Source organism: Eutrigla gurnardus (genome assembly GCF_963514095.1).
Source record: "Eutrigla gurnardus genome assembly, chromosome: 18".
NCBI classification, from domain to species: domain Eukaryota; kingdom Metazoa; phylum Chordata; class Actinopteri; order Perciformes; family Triglidae; genus Eutrigla; species Eutrigla gurnardus.
In genome coordinates this window covers 15,766,802-15,789,017 of record NC_139929.1, presented here as the reverse complement: position 1 = coordinate 15,789,017, position 22,216 = coordinate 15,766,802, and the positions used below count along the sequence as shown (strand labels likewise).

General features: G+C 42.0%; 1 protein-coding gene across 8 annotated transcripts in view; it reads right to left on the bottom strand.

The window, feature by feature from the left end:
- ntng1a (netrin g1a) overlaps nt 1–22,216 on the bottom strand; it is a 96,705-nt gene that overhangs the window by 35,397 nt on the left and 39,092 nt on the right. For all 8 annotated transcript variants that reach the window (XM_084034083.1, XM_084034084.1, XM_084034085.1 and 5 more), the window contains exon 3: nt 13,213–13,856. In XM_084034083.1, coding sequence (XP_083890209.1) covers nt 13,213–13,856 — 644 coding nt within the window. The remainder of the gene's footprint in view (nt 1–13,212; nt 13,857–22,216) is intronic.

The following is a 22,216-nucleotide window of genomic DNA, read 5'->3' as shown; positions in this document are numbered from 1 at the left end:
AATTTGTGACATGTAGGTGTTATATTGTGCAGAGACAGACAGGCAGACAGACAGACAGACAGACAGACAGGCAGGCAGACAGACAGACAGACGATTGCCCTTCTCATCATCAACGCTTCCGTAATATAAACCAACTATAATGCAATAAAAAACACCTGAGAGACAGAATCAAAGACATTTGCTGCAAAAGATGCAAATGGTGCAATTTATGGGAGCTGTCCGTTCAGCACCACAGCGAAGCCGAACAGCAGTGTGATCTCCCTTTTCACAGCAGATTGTTGTCAAACCAGGGACACAACCATGCAGTCTAAAACATTTTTTTTTATGTATCACAAAAATCTTTTTTCTTTTGTCATTCAAGAAAGGCTTTTCCATTCAGTCACTGACCTTTTTCCCTGAATGCTATTGGACAGTATTGTAGGAAATGACTTCCCAACCGGGTCAGTGATAATGCGAGGAACAATGGAGAGGGGGAGCCGATGAATACAGAGAAATGTGATAATTTAACATAAATATGTGCCTAAATAACGACATAAAGTCTCAACTGCCAACAATCTCCCTTCCTGCACTAAACATATGTGCCTGAAAATGTGTTTTTTTAATGTCAATTTCAGCAGAAATCATTATTGCTCAGTTTCCTCCCACATATACACACATCTTCTGATAGTTATTACCAGCCTTCTAATTCTATAGCCATTAAATATATGTATTGTAATTTGCTACCTTTGATTATAGAGGTTCATATAGTCCAGAGCACTGAGTCCACCATTTACATACATGCTGGATTCAAATTGTGTGCACGTTCACCAGGGATTCACAGAAAATGAAACATGAATGTGTTGTATGAAATCCAGAAGACAATAACGACTTTGCATGTGATTGCGTGCATTTGTCAAATAATAATAATAATAATCTGGTAGTTTCCTGTCCCCAATGATTGATATCTGGGACTCCTATTATGAAGTCATTTGAAGCATTACTACCAGTCACCACCAGTGTTTGCAGGGACTGCACTGTATTGTCCGTAAACACAACAAGCAGTGACCTATGAGGCTCTTCAGACCCTCCAATCACCATCACCCAGCACTATAATCACCCGACATCACCGCTGAGCCTTCCTGCTCCAGCAAATTACAAAAGCTTTCTAAAAGAGCAAAGGTCTGGAAAAATCAGTACAGCGCTTTTTTTGTTGTTGTTTCATTGTTAGTCTTGCCCTCTTTGTCAGGTGCAGCTCTATTGTATGCTCCTGTTCTGCTTGAAGGCTAAAGCACCGTCGAACGGCCATACATAATGAGCGTCTGCATTCATTGGACTCCCCAAAAGATAACTCGCTCACAATCGCTTTTTATGACTCAATGATCCCATTATCAAGCCGTTTTTTATTCATCACTCCCTGCCGTCTTCAGATCAGAATCAAATATCTCGCTCGGGTAGGTTTGGGATCGTACCACATCCGTGATGTCACTGTGTGTGTGTGCGGACGCATTTGTGTGCACACGGGGCGGATGAGACAAACAGGAACAGTATGATGACGCTGTCAACACTTCTCCCTCTGTTAGAAAGATCTGCTCCAGCTTATGAGAGGGAAATGCTGCCATATGGTGTTTTCTTCACTGACGAGGCTCTCTTCTAACACCACCCATGCCGATATGGCTAACTCAGTGGGACGTCTGACTGATGGGAGGGTGGCCAACTCATTTTGGTATTTTTGTTTATGTACTACTTAACAACAACTCATCATCATAGTCTTTCACTTAATTTTTTGGAGTTCATTAGCCCGAGTTTTCACATCAGAAAGGCATTATAACCTTAATTTTAATTTTGAGATCATAGTTGATAGCTATGTTTTTATTTTTGTTAGCCTCTACACAGTATTTTAACACGCTGTATTGCTTGATGGCACAAAAGGAGATTGATTTATGGCACAGAACAGGAAGCCCTATTGCCAATTTTTCCTACTTTCTTTATTAATTTAATTTCTTCTATTAATTTTGTTTGTTTGCTCCCAATCATGTTTGAATTGAGCACACATGACATTCTAAATTAGTATATATTAGTATCTTACAAATGCTGCCAAATCCAAATATTACACTGACACAACCATAAACATGAGTAAAAAGTAAAAGAATATCATATTTGGCATTGACTATGTGTTACCAACATCTCCCCATACTCTCTACCAGTTACCAGTTGGGGGGGGGGGCTGCAAGTGAAGGAGAGGTCAATGAGGGGATTAGTCATGGAACCCTGACAGGAGGGCCCATTAACAGGGCGGCGGTAGCCGACAAAGACAGGGGGAAGACACGTTAAAAAAGGCCTCTCCATTAACGAAATGGGTCATCCCATGAATGTTGAATGCGGTCTGTCGACAGTGAGGAAGAGGAAATGCATCTGATGTGGCTGGTTTCTGTGCCGGAGACCTCTTTGTGACACAATGCTGGGAAATTGGCTACACCAAGCTTTATGCAGAATCAGATCGGAAAATCGCTCATTGTGCCCATTGAGATTGTCACGATTTTAATGTAACTCCATGGTAAACACTTAGGAATGAATCATTTGGTTTGTATGGGCGTATTAACGTATGGATTAAGATGGACATCAAAGATGCTGTCAGCATTATCTTGTGTGTGAAAAAAACGATTGAATTGCTGCGGAACTAGATTTGGATTTATGTAATAACTATGGGATGGATATTGCCTGGAGGAGCATGCACACACACATTAGGCTTAGTTGTGGAAATACCGTATATGATGCCCCACATATATAGCAGTGAAGCGTGAGTGGTCTCGTCGTGTATGGAACATCAGTGGTGCAGTCTTTCAGTTCATGAGAACAATCTGTCGTGCTGGCTACTAATAATGTTAAACCCATTGGGACGGAAATCAATGCACAAAATACAAGATCTGTATTATCAGCAATGCAGCACCCTTGAAGGAAATGAGTTGAGAAGTAAAGTCGGGCTTCTGAAGTGAAAAATGAATGTTGCTTCATCCCTGAGAACGGGAGAGGGATTTGCTGAGGCGACGCACCTCCTGTCCTCAGCTCCACTGATAAAATCTTCATGTCACTTGTAGCGTTGCTGCTCATATCTCTGGACTCGGTCGATTCCTCTGGCCTGTGATAAATGCGAGGGGATTGGCTTGTACATCTTCTGTGGGTTCAATGTCAGTGACTTTATTTCACTTTATTTGCACATAAAGCTCCCCGTGTACTTGGTTTTATCTCACCACAGAGCTTTTCTGTACCATTTACATTTATTTTTCATGTCGGTCGCCACTGTTGTTTGTAGTGAGGGAGGGAGCAGCAAGTGAATATGAATGTTGACGGGAACTTTCAAACAAGCAGAGCAGTGTGCTAACAAAGCTAGCAAACATAGATGGGACAATTTCAAATAGAGCCTGACCGATATATCGGTGGGCCGATATTATCAGCCGATATTAGACATTTTCCAAACTATCCGTATCGGCATTTATAATGGCCGATAAATGAATATTTTAAAAATAAAATAAAAACGGACGAAACACCCTTATAGAACTTAACCGAATTTGTCTCCAGTCTTGTTTGAAGTTATATTTATGAAGCTTACCAAGTCTTTTACTACTGTGACTTTGTGTTTGGTTGTTGTTGTTATTGTGTTTTTGTTCAAAGGACTTATAAGTTTGTATTTTTATACATTTTATTCATCAGAACTATAATATATTTTGATGTTCCTCTGTTCCGTTGTGACAATTAAATAAAGTTTGTTTTTAAACTGCAATATCATATTATTTTAGTGAAGGGAAATCTGTTCTTTTCTGAAAAAAAAATATCGGCCGATAAATCGGAATATCGGATTTTTATCCTTTATCGGTCGGGCTCTAATTTCAAATATGGAGAAAGTGTCTTTTGTATAAGCTGAAATTTAATTTCCAACAAAAGTTTACATTTCTTTGTCATTTATGCTACTTTTTTTGGTGGTTGATAGTATCACACTTCATTTACAGTAATACATTTATTTCTTATGAAGGACAATGAATGTTTTGTTAAACTGAGTATTTACAAACATATCAAACAAAACAAAATATATTGTTTTTAATAATTGTTTTCGTGATAAAACAGATTAAATCACTGTTCATTTTACGTTTTGAGAAGTAGCGTACTTAAAACAGCTATTATAAGAAAAAATGACATTCAGTAGTAGTAAACATTTACAGCAATGTCTATTTCAAAAGCAAACATCAACGATTGCACCTGGATTTCCTCACTCACACTACTGTACACATACAGGGGTTTCTATAGGCAGCCTCCTTTATCAATGTATCCAAACTCATTCAAACAGGAAACAGCTGAAAGCGAACACTCTGCTGTTTGTGTTCTGAATATTAAAAAATGAAAAAGGATGCGCCTTATGAAAGTACAATACAATAGGTTTAAGCTGGATTGTCTTTGAAAAAGGACAATTCAGCAAATAGAGGCTAAGCAGCCAAAATCCATCTTTCTTTCATCCATCGGCCATTTGTATGTGAGAGTGGTAGGCAGCGCAGGGAAAGACGGAGGAGCTTTAAAAGGCAGAGAGAACGCTCTGTGTTTGGAAAAAGGTGGTTTATATGTGGAAATATCGTGGGACTCTAAAGTCCACACGAACTCATATTTGCCTCCTAAATACACACCGAATGAATAAATGTGCTACAGAGACAGATGGCCTTGAACAATGAGAATAACGTTTTGTTTGCTGTAAAAAAACACATTCAAAATTGAAACAAGTGATTTCTTTTTTTCTCATAACTGCAGCAACACCATGAACACTTGTTTTCCTTCACAGAGAACTTGTTTCTGAACAGGGAGCCTTTGGATATCGTTTGGACAGCGTCTGAATGTTATATAAATACTATGTGTGTGTATGCAGTCACACCACCGTCTTACCTACGTATGCGTATCGGTGCTTTATGGAGCTTTTAGCTCTTTAATACATGTGTCTTTTAATAATGAGTCTGAAGCCCCACGTGGGTTTTTGACAAACTGCGTTCTCCAGCTTAATATTATTGCAGTACTTTGAAATAACATATTGCTATTCAACAACATTTGAAAAAAGGGCCTAATTTTATTGTTCCTCTGTGATTTATTGTTCCTCTCGGAGAGTAAAATGAATTGCAGATTTTACCTTGCCTGATTCATTATCCCTGTTTGGGTTTCAGAGATATTCGGTTCTCAAGCTTGATTTTTTTATTGCGCATGTCACAACAAAATATACTTTAGATAACTCTGACAAATTATCTGGCAGGTACATGAAACTTTCTTGAAACGATGCGCTTATCTTTCTATATTAAATCAATGTAATTCCAAAACAAGCTCCACTGATGTCACCTTGGCTTTGATGTAACCCTGTGGGAGTTGAACAGCTGAACAGCAACAGGACCAGGTTTAAACCTGCGGCTAGAAAGCAAAGCTACAATGGCCTGTTTAAAATCTCTTGAAGGGAAATAGCAATTTATGGAACATGTAATTAATGTCATTTCAAACAGCGATATTCCAGACAATTCTATTTTATATCACAGTATTCTACATATAAAGTCAATATTTTTAAATTGTCTTTTTAAATGACCGATCTGACAGAAGGACACTGCTGGCATGCCGAAAATATGGCCTCTCTCTTTAATGAGAGCTAATTAAGCATCTGAACTGAGGTTTGATTGACAGGAAAGGCATCATCACAGATTATTTCTGTCCCACCACCCAGGAATATGTACGTGCATCGCCATAGAGGACAAGGCGACGGCGGTCTGACGTCGCCAGCAGCCAGTTGCAGATGACACAGGCAGCTGTGGCCTCTAGATACGGTGCACCACGGTCTGCTGCTGCCAACGCCACGCACCTCCAATTCTGCCTCCGCCTATCGCATTTTTCAAAACCGCCCTCTCCTCATATTCTTTCTTTTCTACCTTCACGGTTCACGTGTGTACTGCTTGGGGAGGTTTTTGCAGCTGGGAATATCCAATTAATTGGACAGGGGGACCAGCTTCTATATTAATACCGCCACGCACAGAAACACACCCACTACAGCTGCCTCTGGATGGGACATGTTTGAGGAAATGCTATTGAGTGCTAAATGCTCCACACAAGAAAGCCACTGGAAATAAATCCAGTCACAACTCTCCAAGGACAAACGGAATGAATACATCACATCAACATTAATTTTTTTGCATTTGTTTTTCAGTTCGGCCATGCTTCTTTGCAGCTGGAGGTCGGTCCCAGGAACTGTGAGGCAATGTTGTGCAAAGACCAATGCATGCTATTCAAAGCCGTACCAAGCAGCCACTTTCAGACCACAGGAAGTGATTACAAAGTTTCTGCAACAACTGAAAAAAAATCTCAAGAGCATCTCAACCTGGTAGATTCAAGGAGTGAGGGCTACAGCAAGAGACGGACAGAGGGAGGAGGATGGAGAGGTGGGGGAATGGCCTGGAAGGAAGTTGAAAGGTCATAGGTGTTGATGGGAGAAGGAAGAAAAAGAGAAACAGAGGTGTCTTCCCTCTGAGGAAGACACTGGCTGATTGAGCTCCGTCAAAAGAAGAGATTGAAGAAAAGATAAGGTTTATAAACCCCCAATGACGTCAACCAAGGTCTCAAATGTCTAATCAGGACAATAGTTTCAAGTTATTCCAATCAAAGATAAATGCATCTTCAAACGAAGAACACAAGATCTTTACAGGTAACCACGGACCTTCAATGAGAGAAGTTTCAGTTGCCAACTAGAGGTCACCAGTTAATAAACCATCCTACCCGTCTGCTCCCCACAACTTCAAACTGAACCGACTCCAAACGCAGCAGAAATGAATAAAAGAAACATTTCCGTGCACACTTTGAAGTCAGAAGGTGGATAAACAAGAGCAGGCAGAGGAGGAGGCAAATATAGGTCAAAGGATAAGACTCAGGGAACGGAACTTTTGCACAATGTGACTTTGTAATGTAATCACACAATGAATGAGGATCGCTACAGTAATACAGTATGGAGTGATTGTTAAAATTAAAACGAGAGACAGAATTCATGTTTTTGTACTGTATGTGCTAAATAGCAGTGAAAGTTACAAAGTTAATTTAAAAAAGGAGAATTTAGGTACACATGTAAAGGTATTTTATACTTTTATATTCCACTTTTTTTCTAATAGTTTACTTATATTTCATACAATTTATCTTTATCTAGCTACTTTATTCACAACCTGCTATATTAACCTTGTGAAAGACTAAATTATCTATTTGTATATAAACAACAAAAGACCAGCTGCACCTCCAATGGACAATGGTCAATCTGGTGGTGTAGGTCATCATGGTCCAATCATGGCAAAGTCATCTTTGCATGAGCCAGAAGAGTGTATGGAAGACATGGCAGTGTGAACAGCAAAGTGACAGATTGATAAATGGGGAGCCGGATGACTTGGGTGTGTGATTACAACCACTCTACATCTGTGGCCATTGGGCGTAGAAGCCATGAGTCATCCCTGGATGCTCCGCTTCCATTCCCATCATGCTTCAGTAAGTATGACAGGGACACACATTGGACAATTTGACTTACAGCCTCATTGACATCTCAAATACCTCACTATACTCATGTTTGCTGGCCTAACACACGCCCGTGGGTTATTTGATTACAGCCATAAAAGGAACATGTGGCGTGGACGTTAACAGATGGTCCGAGTTGTCTGGACATCTCGGCTCCGCCTGTCCCACAAACGTGGCATTCTCCCACACGATGACTAATGCAGACTGCTGATATTTATTTCTTTTTTTTTAAAGGCTGAAATGCAGAGCGCAGCGGAAGGTAAATAGATGCGTATAATGGCACAGAGAAAGAGAGAGTCTAAGGAGGGTAGACAAGAGGAATGACTTATTCAAGGGGGAAGTGGGCAGGGAGAAACATGAAATTAGCACAAATAGATTATCTGTCGACTACAGGCAGGCCTAAGAGCAAGCCAAGCACTGTGGAGGGCGAGGGGGGGAAAAGTAGATTGACTTCTTGTTTGTTCGTCCCTAAGGGGAGATCCGATAGAGCCATCACTCACCAAATTGCTGATCTGTAGTTGAAACAGCTGTATCCAAAGCACACATACACTGAACTACACGGCAATTAGAATGCACAATGGTATGACCCATTCACTGTGGGAGAGAGGAGCTGTCTAATCTGTGCATCGCCTCAGCTTTGCTTTATCACACTCATATTATTGGAACACGTCTACTACGACCCACTCGCTGGAATGCTTCAACCATAGTTTGACATTTTGGGCAACACGCTTATTTGCCTTCTTGCAAAGGCTTGAATGAGAGGATCAATACAATTTAGCAGCAGCAGATTAGTTAGCTTAGTTTGTTATTTATTCCCAATAATGTGCTTGTTCTACTTGACACACTATATGTATGTGCAGTGCTCTTGTTGCCCAACATGCCATTGTGTTGTGCCAAAAAAAAAACATATTTTACGTGAGTGGGAATGATGACTAAAGAGTGACACATACATTCTGTGGGCGAATGGCAATGGGCATAACATAATGATTGCTACGGATGGCTTTCATACCATTTTAGTACATATTTCAATACCTTTTCAAATATTATTTCATATATTTTTGTTATTGAACTGTTTTATAACTCAACTCAATCTAAATATTGCCCTTGATGTAAAATCCAAATGGTTTCTTATATTATGTAGAAACACGTCCACAATGTTTGATAATTCAAAGTCGATCTAAAGTTGCCCTGTACCTGCCGCACACATTACCCACAAAAGTCAAATCTTTACACATTTAGATGAATCGGTACTGTATGACACACTCAATGATTTGTTCATCAGTGATTTAACCTTAAGAGCTTAGACAATTATTGCATTATTGAATAAAACATTGGCCAAAAGGCCAATGAGATCAAACCACTGTCACATCCTGAAATACCATACATAAGCTGTACACACACACACACACACGCACACACACACACACACACACACACACACACACACAAATAAATAAACATGCAATGAAATGAGATGAGCTCAGATATAATCTACAAAGTCTACTGTGTCATTCTAAAAAGAAAAACGGATGCTTCTACATTATCACTGATATCAGCCGAGTACAAATCTGTTATTTCCGGATATTGGCGTGTGTTGTGATCCAGGGTGGGGAAATGCTGTGTGTGTAGCGGACCACTGCTAATGATTTATTCTTAAAAGATAAGAAGAAAATGTTTCAATATTCTCTGTGGATTCACTTTTGCTGCAGGTTGGGAGCACACTAAAGCATTTCAGAGGACTAAATATAAAGGCAGGGAGCTGAGGCCACTCCTCCCTTTGTTTAACATCCAAATGATCTTTCCAAGAGTTTTAAATTGTTAAAGTTATCCTGCATGTGAACTCAACCATCGCAGACCCGTGGAGAATTAAAAGCAGACTGGGAATTGTCTGTGGCGATATCCAGAGATGTGTTCACAGTCACTGAACAGGATTCTCTCCATGAGGCCAGACCAGAAGCATCTCATGACCAGGTCTAGGGGTGGGAATCGAGAACCGGTTCCTACTCAGAACCGGCTCCAACTAACCAATTCCATCGGAATCCTACGCCTCCAACGTTATCGATTCTTCTTAACGATTTCGCACCACGTTTTCCGGTTTACTCGAAATTTTGCGTCGTGGTACATTGCGTCACTCTCTCTGCGACGACCCTGCGTGCGCCGACAACCTATAAACAACGAGGCAGCATCATGGAGAGGAGGAAGCGATCGAAAGTCTGGCTACATTTCACCAAACGCGATGAAAATGCTGCCGTTCTGTAATCAGTGGAGGCATAGACCCATTGTAGTGTATACGCTACAAAAGATCATGTTGTCTTTAGAGCGTCATTACGGTGCGGTTTTGCCCTCTTTAACTAAATGCGTAAAGTTGTAAAGATGTGACTAGATTTCTCCTCGTCTCCGTGGCGCATTTCTCCGTTTGTTTATGTATATCGATCAACTTCTCATCCGCCATCTTGCTAGTGACGTATAGGGTTACGTTTATGCATCGGGCGCTCGTATTGGCTCCCGTATCGGCTTTTACAGCCAATCGGAAAGCCTGAGTGTTTTTGCCCAAACGGGAGACACAGAGGAGTTCAAATCAGAGCAAATGACGGTCAAAGAGTTATTGTAGTGATAGAGAAAGTTAAATACATGAATTGCACAGAAGAAACTCACTATATACACACATATTTAGGGCAGGGAGAGGAAAGGACCATTCCTGGAAAAAATAAAAATAACACCCATAGACACTACCCAAAAGAATATCCATATTTTATGGACACAAGCAGCCCTAAGCTTCAAATAACTTCTAGCATAATCCAAACAAGTGTGTGCAACTTTCTATGTTGAGCTTTTCTTTCGTTATAATGGTTTGCAGTGCTTTTATTAATAAAATGTGTAAAAATTCAAGGTGCATTTTTTATTTATTTTTAATTTATGGGCTAAAACCCCCTATTATAGTGTATATAAGTATTTATTGAACTACTCAGGAATCGGTAAGAGAATTGATAAGGAATTGGATCGATAGGCAGAATCGACAATGGCATTGATATTGATAAAAACGTATCAATTCCCACCCCTAACCAGGTCGCTACTTCAAGTGAGTTTCCAGTGTCGACCCTCGAGTCAAAGTGACTGTGAACCTTTGAGTTCCCTCTAAATGCCCCGTGCCACATACATGCGTTGTGCAAGGGTGAACACAAACAAGCTGGAAATGTAGTTCAACGTATGGGCCGTACATTATTTTAAACACCATGACGGTGGCGTGGTGTCACATATAGCTCTTCTTATTAGCTGTACTCTTTGGCGAGTAGTGTTTTTACTTGCTGTTTATCCCTCGAGTGGTTTTGCAGGAATAGCATGGAGCTGGGTCTTTGTATAGAATTCAGAGACCCAGAGCCCCTTCAGAGACAAGCCCACTCTGCAGGAGAAGTAGAGCGAGACAGGGAGCAGAGGACAGAGGCCGAACGAGAGAAACTCAGAGCCAGAAAGAGATCCTTTAGTAGCCTGAATCTTCCCCAGCTTTAATTACACTGTATTGATTACAGGCGGGGGGGAGGGAGGGAGACGAGGGGGAGATCGAGCAAAGAAGGGGAGAGAGTTGACCAAATGACAGGCTTTGGTTACTGTAAAGCTTGTAATGAAAGAGAGGCACAGCAATTATGCCAAAGTCATACGGTAGAAAATTAGAAAATCCTCCGAACAATCGACGTTTTCACTCTCCACATACTCATTGAGCCTCGGTGATACAATAAAACACAGACGTGTGAAATTAATTTAAGTCGCCGGGCAGTGTGCATTGTTCACGTCCAGCTCACAGCTCCATGCTTGGTTTGATTTGAAACTCTTTACATCGATTATTTTCTCCCCAGTGCCTTTGGACCAGTTCTCCCTTGTACTCAGCCGTAAGAAACCGGCCATGCACGACACCTCTGGCTCCCCGGTAGCAACTTTGGCTACATGGTACCGGTGCAAATAGGTTTACTTCTGCAAACTTGCGCTTCTTCCCTTCCTTTTCTATCGTTCCTAGGTTGACCTACTTTGGCAGAGAGCTTAGGTTCCTCTCTTTGTTTCTCACACTGTTGTGGCAAGGGCAGGAAATCTGCCAGCTCTCCTACTGTATTTCCCTCCACCCCCCCTCTCACTCCTGATCCAGGAGGGACGGCAGCCGAGACCAGCGCAGTGAAATATGCCAGACTCAACCTCCCTGCCCCTGCAGAATGGCTCCCGTCGAGTCTCACACAACTGCATTCTGGGGGTTAAGGAGCTTACGTCTCGTATACGACGCATGGAGAAAGGGGGCTGTGCAGTGATTCGCCATGGAGGTGGGGGGGAGCACAGAAGAGTGAAGCCTCTCCGTGTAGAGAGTGTCTCATTATGGCTGAACTGTGTGTTACCTTTGGTAAACAGTGAGGAACATTTCTCAGGCGAGCGTCACTCTAAAAGCAGCGGGCTGGTAAACGACGGCGGCCCGATGGCGGCCCGCAGCCATCGCTCACATTCACGGCCCCACAGGGATGCATGAGCTTGGTCATGAATTAGTCAGATAGAATAAATAATCTGCACCTGTGACAGCCCCTTTCATTTCCGAGTACTGAATGGAAGCTCCGTCCGACTCTTTTGTGTTAGTAAATTCCCTCCAGTTGTTTTTGCTGAATGACCTTCTCAATCATGAGAAAAGTCAAAAATTCAATTTCTGAGCGAGGCATTCATTATCATAGTCATTGTGCTCAAGGGTACCTGCCCATTTACAGTGCATTAGAGCCACGGGTACCGTAGTATGCCTCTACTCTATTTGAATAACATATTAAGGAAATCAACAAATTAGATTTATTAAATAGCTTGAAGGCACCTGGGGATATCAACGCATATAACGTCAGAGCAGCGGACATATTTTAACAGCGCATGAGAATGACAGCAATTGGGGTCTTTAAATAATTGCCGGATGCTAATCGTTGCACTCAGCCGAGCAAACTCGTGTTTTTTCCTTTTTCACACGACCACGCTGGTGAGAGCGAGCGGTGTTAGTGTGACTGAGCATGTCATATTCCCAACTTCCAATTGTTGTGACGTTCCGCCACTCTGCGCTTCTGTACTGCGAGCCTCTCATGTGTGAAAAGCAAAACAAGAGTAATTAAATCTTCATTCCTTCGCCCCTACAGCCATATTCACATCTGTTAAATTGAAAAACCACACAGTGTAAAACAGATCCACTTAAGTCAATGCCCCACTGACTCTTGTAGTCGCGTCAAGAAACGGGAGGGGGGTTGGTTTGTTGTTTTTTTTCCCCCCTCTAACATTATAACGCCGTCTTGTTTTCATGTTATATGACCCTCCGTGGATCCTGTAAATCAAACACTAATTACGACATGCGGTGACCTGACGGCTGAAATGCTACCTCCGTTGTCTTCCACGGGCTAATAGACAGCTGAGTGGATTTGCCTTCTAGAATAGAGTGCTTCAGCAAACCGTAAGCAGCTTGGTTAATTAAGGCATGCTGACAACTAGTGAACCCCGCACATCATTATGGATCCGCTGTCTAATTGGATGGAATGGTAACGGTGAACGCATTTTTCTTCACTAGCGGGTAGCTGTGCTGTCGCTGCAGTAAAACCACAGAAAAGACACTGTGTAAGTCTTTTCTGTATAAAGCTGACAGGGTTAGGGTTTACATGGACGCAACAATTCAGGTCTTACCTGCCCTGGACTTTGATGTCAGAGATGGCATAGAAGTATCTGGACAGGTTGTTCTCGTCCACCATCGTAGCTCCTGTAGCGGGCCGCAGCAGACGAATCCTCAGGTCTGTGATGGTAAAGAAGTCCCGCAGGTTCTTGGTCGTGTCCAGTTGGCCATAAAGCGAAGCCATATTGTGGAGCCGGGGCCCGGCAAACAGTGCAAAGCGGTCCTTGATCTCAAAGCGCACTGTTTTGTCATACTTCCACACGTAGCCGCGTGAGTAGTCCTCAGTGCAGATGATGTCCAGCAGGGTGTGCTGAGTCAGGTCCTGCACCGTCTTGGGCTCCATGGTGAAGGCGTCCAGGCAGTCAGTAGCATAGAACTGGTAGGGCTGCCAGCTTCGTCCATAATCCAGAGACTTTTCCAGGACCATCTGCTCGGGCCGGCCGGACTCGAAGGTGAGGACGATGTCGTCGGTGAGCTCGATGGTCTTGTTCCAGGAGAGCGTGATGTTGACCAGGAGGGCCTTTGGGTACTTCTTCCAGGAACTGGACTGCCAGAAGGTTGTAGGGTTACGGCCCTCGATGTCAAACATGAGCTCCGGAGGGTGGGCGAGTTCCTCTGTGCTGGCGTCACATTCATTATTACACATGTAGGGGTTCTCCTACAGAGAGAGAGAGAGAGGAGTGGAAACAAAACAGGAGGGGGGAAAAAAGTGATGACAGGTTGTTAGATTTGCAGAGAAATCAAATTATGAAGAGAACTTAATGTATGGCGTGGCACCTCTCACACACCGCTATGTGTAGGAGAGTCATTTAAGGATTTGTGAAGCGTTGAACTGAATCCCAATGAGGGCATCGTGTGCATACGCATGCTCCGCTGGGCATAGTGTGCAGTCACATATATGAATATTTGAAGACACGTAGCTTTATATTGCACATTTATCTTTAAAGAGTGTGCCAACACCACTGGTAACACCTCTCTGTTGCATTCATACATCATGCCATTACAAATGTCACATCATTCCCAGCCCTGAAATTAAGATGTCTGTTTCTCCATGTTGGAATCACAAGAATTGACGGCGTGCGTGTGTGAAGTGGCCCAGAGTAGGGCTGTTCGATTTTGCCTAAAAATAAAATCTCGATTTTGTTCTCTCAAAATCCGATTTTCGATTACGATTACGATTATTTTGTGAAATGACAAAAGGCAAAGAAATTATTTCAAATATGCTGCTTTTTTATTGAACATTTCCCCCATTGGGCTTTAAATGCAATTTGCTCTTATTAAACAAAAAATGAATGAATAAAGTGCAAAACTCTTTTTGTAAAATAAATAAAGTTTGAAAAAATATAAGAAAAAAATCAGCAAATCAGCACTTGCAAACATACAGTAAGTTATATTTCCAATTAAATAAAACAAGACATTTTCTAATTAAACTAAACTGGGTCTTTGCATGCTAAATAATAATGTAACCCATGAAGGAGGTAGAGGTGTGTGAAAAATCGATTTTACGAGTTTCACGTTTTAACATCGTTCTTAATACATAATCGCGATTACGATTTAAAATCGATTAATCGAACAGCCCTAGCCCAGAGTAACACAAATTCATTCACAGACCGATTTGATGAAATGAAGAGCAAAGAGCGAGCTCATCGGCTCGTCACTTTTTCTGCAAGTCTCTTAGGACGCTCTTGTATATTTTATATTTTTCCAACTTGCCTCATTAACACTGAGAACATTGACACCTCGCAGGTTGTTCACCTGACTTCACCGTCTGGGGCCATTCAATCATCTCAATAATACCTCCATTCATAGAGGGCTAATTTTATCCCTTGTGTCTGAATTTGACTTGTGCTTTTCAGAGATTCTTCCAAGCTTTTAATTCATCACGTCCTTTGCTTGAAAGAGGTCTTTCCAAAAACATTTGTCCGATTTAGCACAAATCATTACCAGCCGATGTTCTCTCTCCTGGCTCCCTGGGGGCTCCATCTAGCTGTCAGGGGGAGGAGGCACTCCTCCAGGAGGACCTTTCAAGTGCTACAAGCTCCAATTTATCAGGACAAGATAATCCACTACTTGATTAGGTGGGAGATGTCACCCCGTGTGTGCCAGCGTGTGTGTGTGTGTGTGTTGAAGAGTGTGTGGCAGTGTGGTGAGAAAACAGGGAGGGGAGCAGGCCTCTGATGTAAGACATTAAGACAAAGATCGAAGGAGAAACAGCTCCATTCGGATAATAAGAGTTGAACGTTTTTCCTCGTCTTCCAAAGCAATGTGACGCTGAAACGGGGCTCTGTCAGGTCCATCAGGACCCAGGTACAGACAAGACCCGGGACCTGTCTGGATCGTCCCCGATGGCTTCTCCCAGAACCGGACAGCGGCGGCTGGGAGGACAAAGGCAGACTGGCAGTGGAAAATTCCACTCAGGTTTTAGTGTGCCGTCTCATGGTGGGAGGTTGGGTGTGCCATTAACGGTAGCATCTGGTGCGCCGCGTATCCATGGACAGATGTGTTATAACTCATAAGCGACAGTTATGCCTGCTGAGGGGGTGTGCACAGTCTCTAAAACACACACTTGGCATGCAGGACGGCTGAGTGGGATGCTGGGGTTTGTTGGAGATGTGCGTTCATCGAGGGAGACCTAAAACTGCTATTCAGCGACGGCCGTGCGCTCCGCTCGGAGCGGAGAGACGAACACGCTCCTTTTATTGCCCCATTAATTATTGTCAATTACAGTGTATTTCTAGTGTGTCATGCTCAGTGAACGACACCAGGAGTACTCTTTCTTATGGTCCTTCTGCGATGTGAATTGCAGAATTTGATTAAAATCAGGGTTTTCCCTACCGTTACCGCACCCACATAATGCTATCACATTCATTCATTATTGATAAAAAAAAATAATAATAATACATTGTTGAAATTGATTTCACCCAACACATGGATAGATCCTCATTCTAATAATAAAATGTGACTGAATTCAGAAGAATAAAACAGAAAACACAGACTAGAAAAAACTAATTTGGAAACAAATCAAACGGATCTCAGGACTCTACACTCTGACTCACACACATATTTTTTGTGGCAAGCACTTACCCTCTCAAATACTGCTCCTTTATGCCTGAAATCTTGTTAAAATTTGTGAGAGACATTTATATTTTAATCAAATCTCTGCCTTGAAATATAGTTCTTAGTTACACAATATTCTATTTTTACATCAAGCAATTAGCTCCCGACTCTCATGCGTGACTTTTCTAGTTTTGCTCGATTCTTACTTAAATAGTATTCAGTTCATTCACTTCACTCGTTTTAACTTCTATATATGCGGATGGGGAATTAATCTTACACATTTTATCATATGTAGCTGTCAGATAAATGTAATGACGTTGAAGTATAAAGAATTATAAAGTTGCAGAACACGCAAATACCAAAGTAAAGGGAAATAATCTCATAGTCTCACTCACACACAGAAGTAGAAATGTACTTTTCCCCATGGCTTATAAATAGGAGATGTATTTATAAAACGCCCAAAACTCTGCCACAAAAAGTTGAGCAGACACCTCTACCTTTGGCTTGAAAAGTTAAAATAAGAAAAAAAAAACCTCTTTATGCGAGCAGTTGCATCAAGTCTGAGCTTTTTGTTCCTTTATGTCTAAATCAGGCAGATCCAGTGAATCAGCTATTACTGTAACACACACACACACACACACACGCTGCCAACCTCACAGCACATCTCTGTAAAAAGATGAATCCCTATCGATCCCTGTGGTGCTGAGAATGTGCAGCGTGTAGCACCGGGCCACCTCGGCCAGTCGTCCAGCGCTCCGAACACACAGGTTCAAAACCTTTCCCTGCTGTCTGCCCCGCTCCTCGCCCGGCGACAAAATACTGCCTTTATGAAGATCAATAACCTCGCCGGTCAGAAGAGAAAGGAGATAAAATGCTGAGTAGGGCCTAATGAAAATCCATGACGGATCACAGTGTTGTACTGCAGGGCACCGCTGAGGGCTCCGTTAGCCGATTAATGGCTTGGCGCACATTAAAATAACTGACAGCGGCCGGCGCGGCGGTGCAGCATTCCTGTAATTACAGAAGATGTTTCTATTAATCCCGGGGTGATGAAGAGCGGCCAGGATGGGGGACAGCCATCGCAGACTACAAAGCCAGCGCTGAGGTTGCTGGAGCGGATAGGTCACGCTAAATTGGTAATAATAGAGATGGCGTCGATCCACCCAAAACACAGCGGCGTAATCCGATTATTAACAGTGTGACGCCATGACAGAGTGAGACAGAGTGAGAGGCTAAGTGTGTGTTCTTGTGTGCAGGTGGGTGTTCAACATGTGGTTGTGGGTGGATTGTGTCTTTTATTGTCAACCTGCTATTTTTACCAGCTGATGAGAGGAATAAAAACCAACAATGGAGCAAGAAAATAATAATAATTCCATTCAGCTGCACTCCAAATACCAGCAACTATTTTTTCCCTTGTTTTGCCAATCAAGTTGTTGCAGATAGAACAATTTGCCTACATGTTACTTGTGTGAAGCTCTGGCTGGTAAATTATAAATCTAAACTTCAGAATCCCATTAGAATGGAAATAAGAGAAAGCACCTGAAATTTATCCTCTCAGAAATTAGTTTCACTTCCATCGAAATGCTCACATTTTTATGATTTATTACTCAACCTGACTATCAGAATAAATACTGCACATTCCTGGCAAACAACCTGTGCTGCATTCATTCTTATTTTGTCATAATGGCTCTATATAAATGATAAGAGGTGTTTCATCTTATGTGATTTACCTTTGAAAAAAGGAAAAACCTTTCTGTAAAACGTTCTTACAAAGAGGCTGGAGAGTGCAAATACAATAACTGATGATGAAAACCACACGGATGCAGAGGTCAAAGTTGTGATCCGTGAGAAGCAGATATGGGTTTACGTATAGAAATGAAATGTAGAGCAGATTATTTACCGACATTCTGACCGTGCCTAGTTTTAAAATTAGATATGACGATGGCGGCTGGCAATGTTGGCCCCGGACACGCCGTTACCGCTGATGGAGGATGGGACTTGGGGGAATATAAATTTACGAACTGCCGACAAGCACTTTAGATGGATGGTCTCCCACCAATCAAACACGCCCGTTGGTGTGACAGATGTCTTGGACTTGTAACCCGGAGAGCAAATTGAATCCACCCTACATCCTTTCCTCTTTCTGCCTTTCCCTCGTTTCAGTTTCCTCTACCTCTTCCCTTCTTGTAAGGATACATTTCATCAGTGATCAGTTCAAGAGAAATACATCCAAACGTGATGTCCTTTTTGACTTGACATTTGACTCGCAAGCGATATTTGTTGAAATAACAAGCTTTGGTTTTTGTCGAACAACTTTATTTATCAGCTGTCTCTCATCATTCTGGCCTCCTAACCTTGGAGAAAATGACGGAGCAGAACCTTTAGAGCATTCTGGATAAAAGACCACACCGGCATCAAGAGTCAGGCCGTTAAATAAACTCAAATCTGGGAATGTAAAACAAGATGCAAACCTTTAAACTAGTTTCAACAGTGTTACTAAATGTGTGTGACTTCCATGAAAATGACACATTAAGCTTCAAAGAGCTTCTGTGTCCATCTGACTCTTATAATAATCCTGCAAACAATGGTATGGCATCCCTGAATAATGTGATTTCCGTGGCTTTTCTAAAATATAGTTAAAGATTTCCCAGTATTGTACACTATTTATGATCCTGACACGGATATTGCCATTTCTAATATTTAGTCAACTGTCAATCATATCGCCTTCAAGCGCTGGCTATTTATTTTAAGGATTTTTCCACTTAAACGTTCTATGAACTGTCCACAAATCATATACATATTGGGTCGGCAACTCATATTGTTCCTTCTGATTTAAGATATTAAATATTCCATTTGGACTCAGACAATGCAGGAGGCTTAGACAAACATCCATCCAATCAACCAACTAACCAAACATCCAACACACAAGCAATCCTGCCTTGCTGGTATCGTAGCACAGCAGAGACAAAGACAGAGAGACAAAGACAGAGAGACAAAGACAGAGTTACAGGTAGAGTTCCTCTCTTAACACATTTCAACACCAGAGCCCAGCAACTCCTAATGAGGGCTACAGATTGCTTCCTCACCACATGATCCAGCCTCCGCTGGTTTGGGAAGAAACACGTCCATTAGAAATAGACTACATTCATTTCCAAATCACATCCCCACTCTTTACTTTGCCTCTTCACAACTGTCTTTAAAGACGTGTCTGCTAGGAGAGGGTTTTAATTGCAACAGAGGTTAACAAGACATTAAGATTAAAGAGCATGTTCTGCAGTTGGATGATTCATAAATCATTACAAGTCATTTAAAGGAAAAAGTATTTTCCTTTTGTTGAACTTATTCCAAAGTGTCTGGTTTAAGGTAGTGTATTGTACACAATCATGTTGTTTCACTGTAGGTAAACTCCCATCCATCCATCCATCCATCCATCCATCCATCTTGGTGGTCATCTCCAAGGTCATGGAGGACTGAGTCCATCCCAGCATGCATTGGACAAAATGCCCACGCCACCCTGCAGGTCTCCGGTGTCTTGTACGGCTGCCCATAACTCACCATAATATCAGAATGGATGAATATCAATTCACTCACATCGACTTATAGGTGAGTAAAGACTACTAAAATGTTCAACTTCAGTTTTACATACATTTTCAATGGAAGCATGCATTGGTGACGTAATTTCTATATTTACAACTGTGTACATGCTAGTGAACATGTGTGTGAACATCGTGTGAACATATCCCACCTTCTCACCAGACATGCATAATCTCTTCTCTAACATCTATCCATCTCTCTCCCATGTCTTTACCTCTCTTTCTTCAACACAGTGTGTGTGTGCATGCGTGTGTGTGTGTGTGTGTGTGTGTGTGTGTGTGTGTGTGTGTGTGTGTGTGTAAGCCATGGGTGGGGGTTAAAGCTATCCCTGCTGCATTAATGAGACCTTGTGTTCCACAATAGATTTCTTCACCCCGACCCAGGAGCTTGATTGAAGCAGTGCTTTCTCAATTTCAAAACCTCCCTCCCTCCCTCTCTCTCTCCCTCCCTCTCTCTCTCTCTCCCTCTCTCTGTCTCTCTCTCTCTGTCTGGCTCTCTCCCTCTCTCTCTCTCTCCAGTCATGCCAACACCTTTACTGGATTCCCTCTCTCTCCCTCTTGCACACATGGTGATGGGTGGTGCAGACAGAAAGAGGGGCTTAACCTGGACGTGAAATGAATATTGGATGCCAGTGTGACAGATTACAGTGGTAATAGACACCCAGGCCGAATCGTCACAAGGATTACAATCATATTTTCAAATGGCTCAGGGTCGGCTGGAGGTCAACCAGCCTGGACCATGGGGGCCTGAAATCACACACACATGTACACACCCCAACAAACACCTGGTTCAGCTTGCCAACAGCCTCACAGCAGGCAAGGCTTCAGCATCATTTTCATAGATTTTAACACAGCTATCTGACAAAACGAGTGATGTTTTTTATACTAAGCTAAAGGAATGGGTTGTAGATTTAACACTGATTACATCCATGTTACACATCCTCTCAAACAGATCATCTTTTCATTAGGAGGCAACATTGAGCTCATCGTTTACATTAAAACATTTATTCCCAATTAGTTGCATTTTATCCATTAATTGCTTGTTTTTTTTTCCCTTTCTTTGTGAATTGAATAGTTGGACTTTTGGTTCAAGTCAATGAAAAATGAATACTACATGGGGAAGTGTGTCTCCCGTCCACACAAACAGAGAGCGGTGCTCCACCAACCCTCAGGAGCTGGAAGTGGACCGCAGGCCGACGGCTCAAAGGGTCCAACAAATGAAAGATGCTGTCTTGTGGCACCGGTGGGGGAAATCCAATAGTGATATAAGGCAACACGCTGCACCGTTCAACCACTTAAGCACCACAGTGCGGGCCGTCCGGTCGACTGAGGGGAGGTTATGAGGCGAGACGATGTGTAAATGTCCTCATGTTGCGCTCATCGCGATCGGTGGTGCCGCTTTAGAAGATTCATGAGCCTTAAAACAATGGTGGGGAAAGCCTTCAGCACGCAGCCTCCACACATTCAGAGGATATAAAAACAATTTTATATTCCATTATCTTTTATATGGCAGCGCCAGCCCCACCGGGTGCCACTGCGATATGCTTTGGAGGACAGGACGATATCCTCTGCTTAACAGATGGCCTGTATTTGTGAGAGCGAGTGCATCAAGAGGCTTGTTTGATGGCTGTACGTCGTACGCCTTAAACACAGGCAGTTAACCTGACCAGAGAACGGGACAGGACAGGACGTGATGTCATACATACTCAGCACAAAGCGTTCAACTCACTGCATCTGGATTTAAGCCAGCTTACAGTGTTCTTTAGGGTAACATAAGTTGTTTGCGCAAAGACCTCAGGATTTCAATGTAAAGGGAGTAAAAGGTGAATGACGTCTGGCAGCATGGAAATTAAATGCTGAACCATCTGCAGATCAATACCTCACTGTGTGATTTCATAAACTTATTTAATTTGAAAGAATGTCTTGGTATAAAGTGGTAACAATACTATTGGAGAAGCTATTTCAACCATTTAGCACTTACTTTTAGCTTCTGACTTAATATGTGTATGTATTCAAAAATATAACAAAAGCATATTGTAATTCATTTTTCTTCCAAATTAGTCAAGCTACGCTATTATTCTTTCACCCCTGGGTACCTTCAACAGTATCCTGATTGGGGGACAATTATTCAAAGAATAACAAGTGCAGTGCATTGAAATAGGAAGAGAAAAAAATATTTATATAAATATATATAAATGTTCAAAATGAAACTTGGACATTACTAATGTACAAATAGCTTAAATTGAAAAGTTTGGAAACAGTAAAACGTTTTGTTTGAGTGCTGGATTCTGCATGTTTGTTAACAATAACAAGGACAGCTGCTCAGCTTCCAGGTAAACAGAAATTTGGCTCCATGTATTTTAAATGT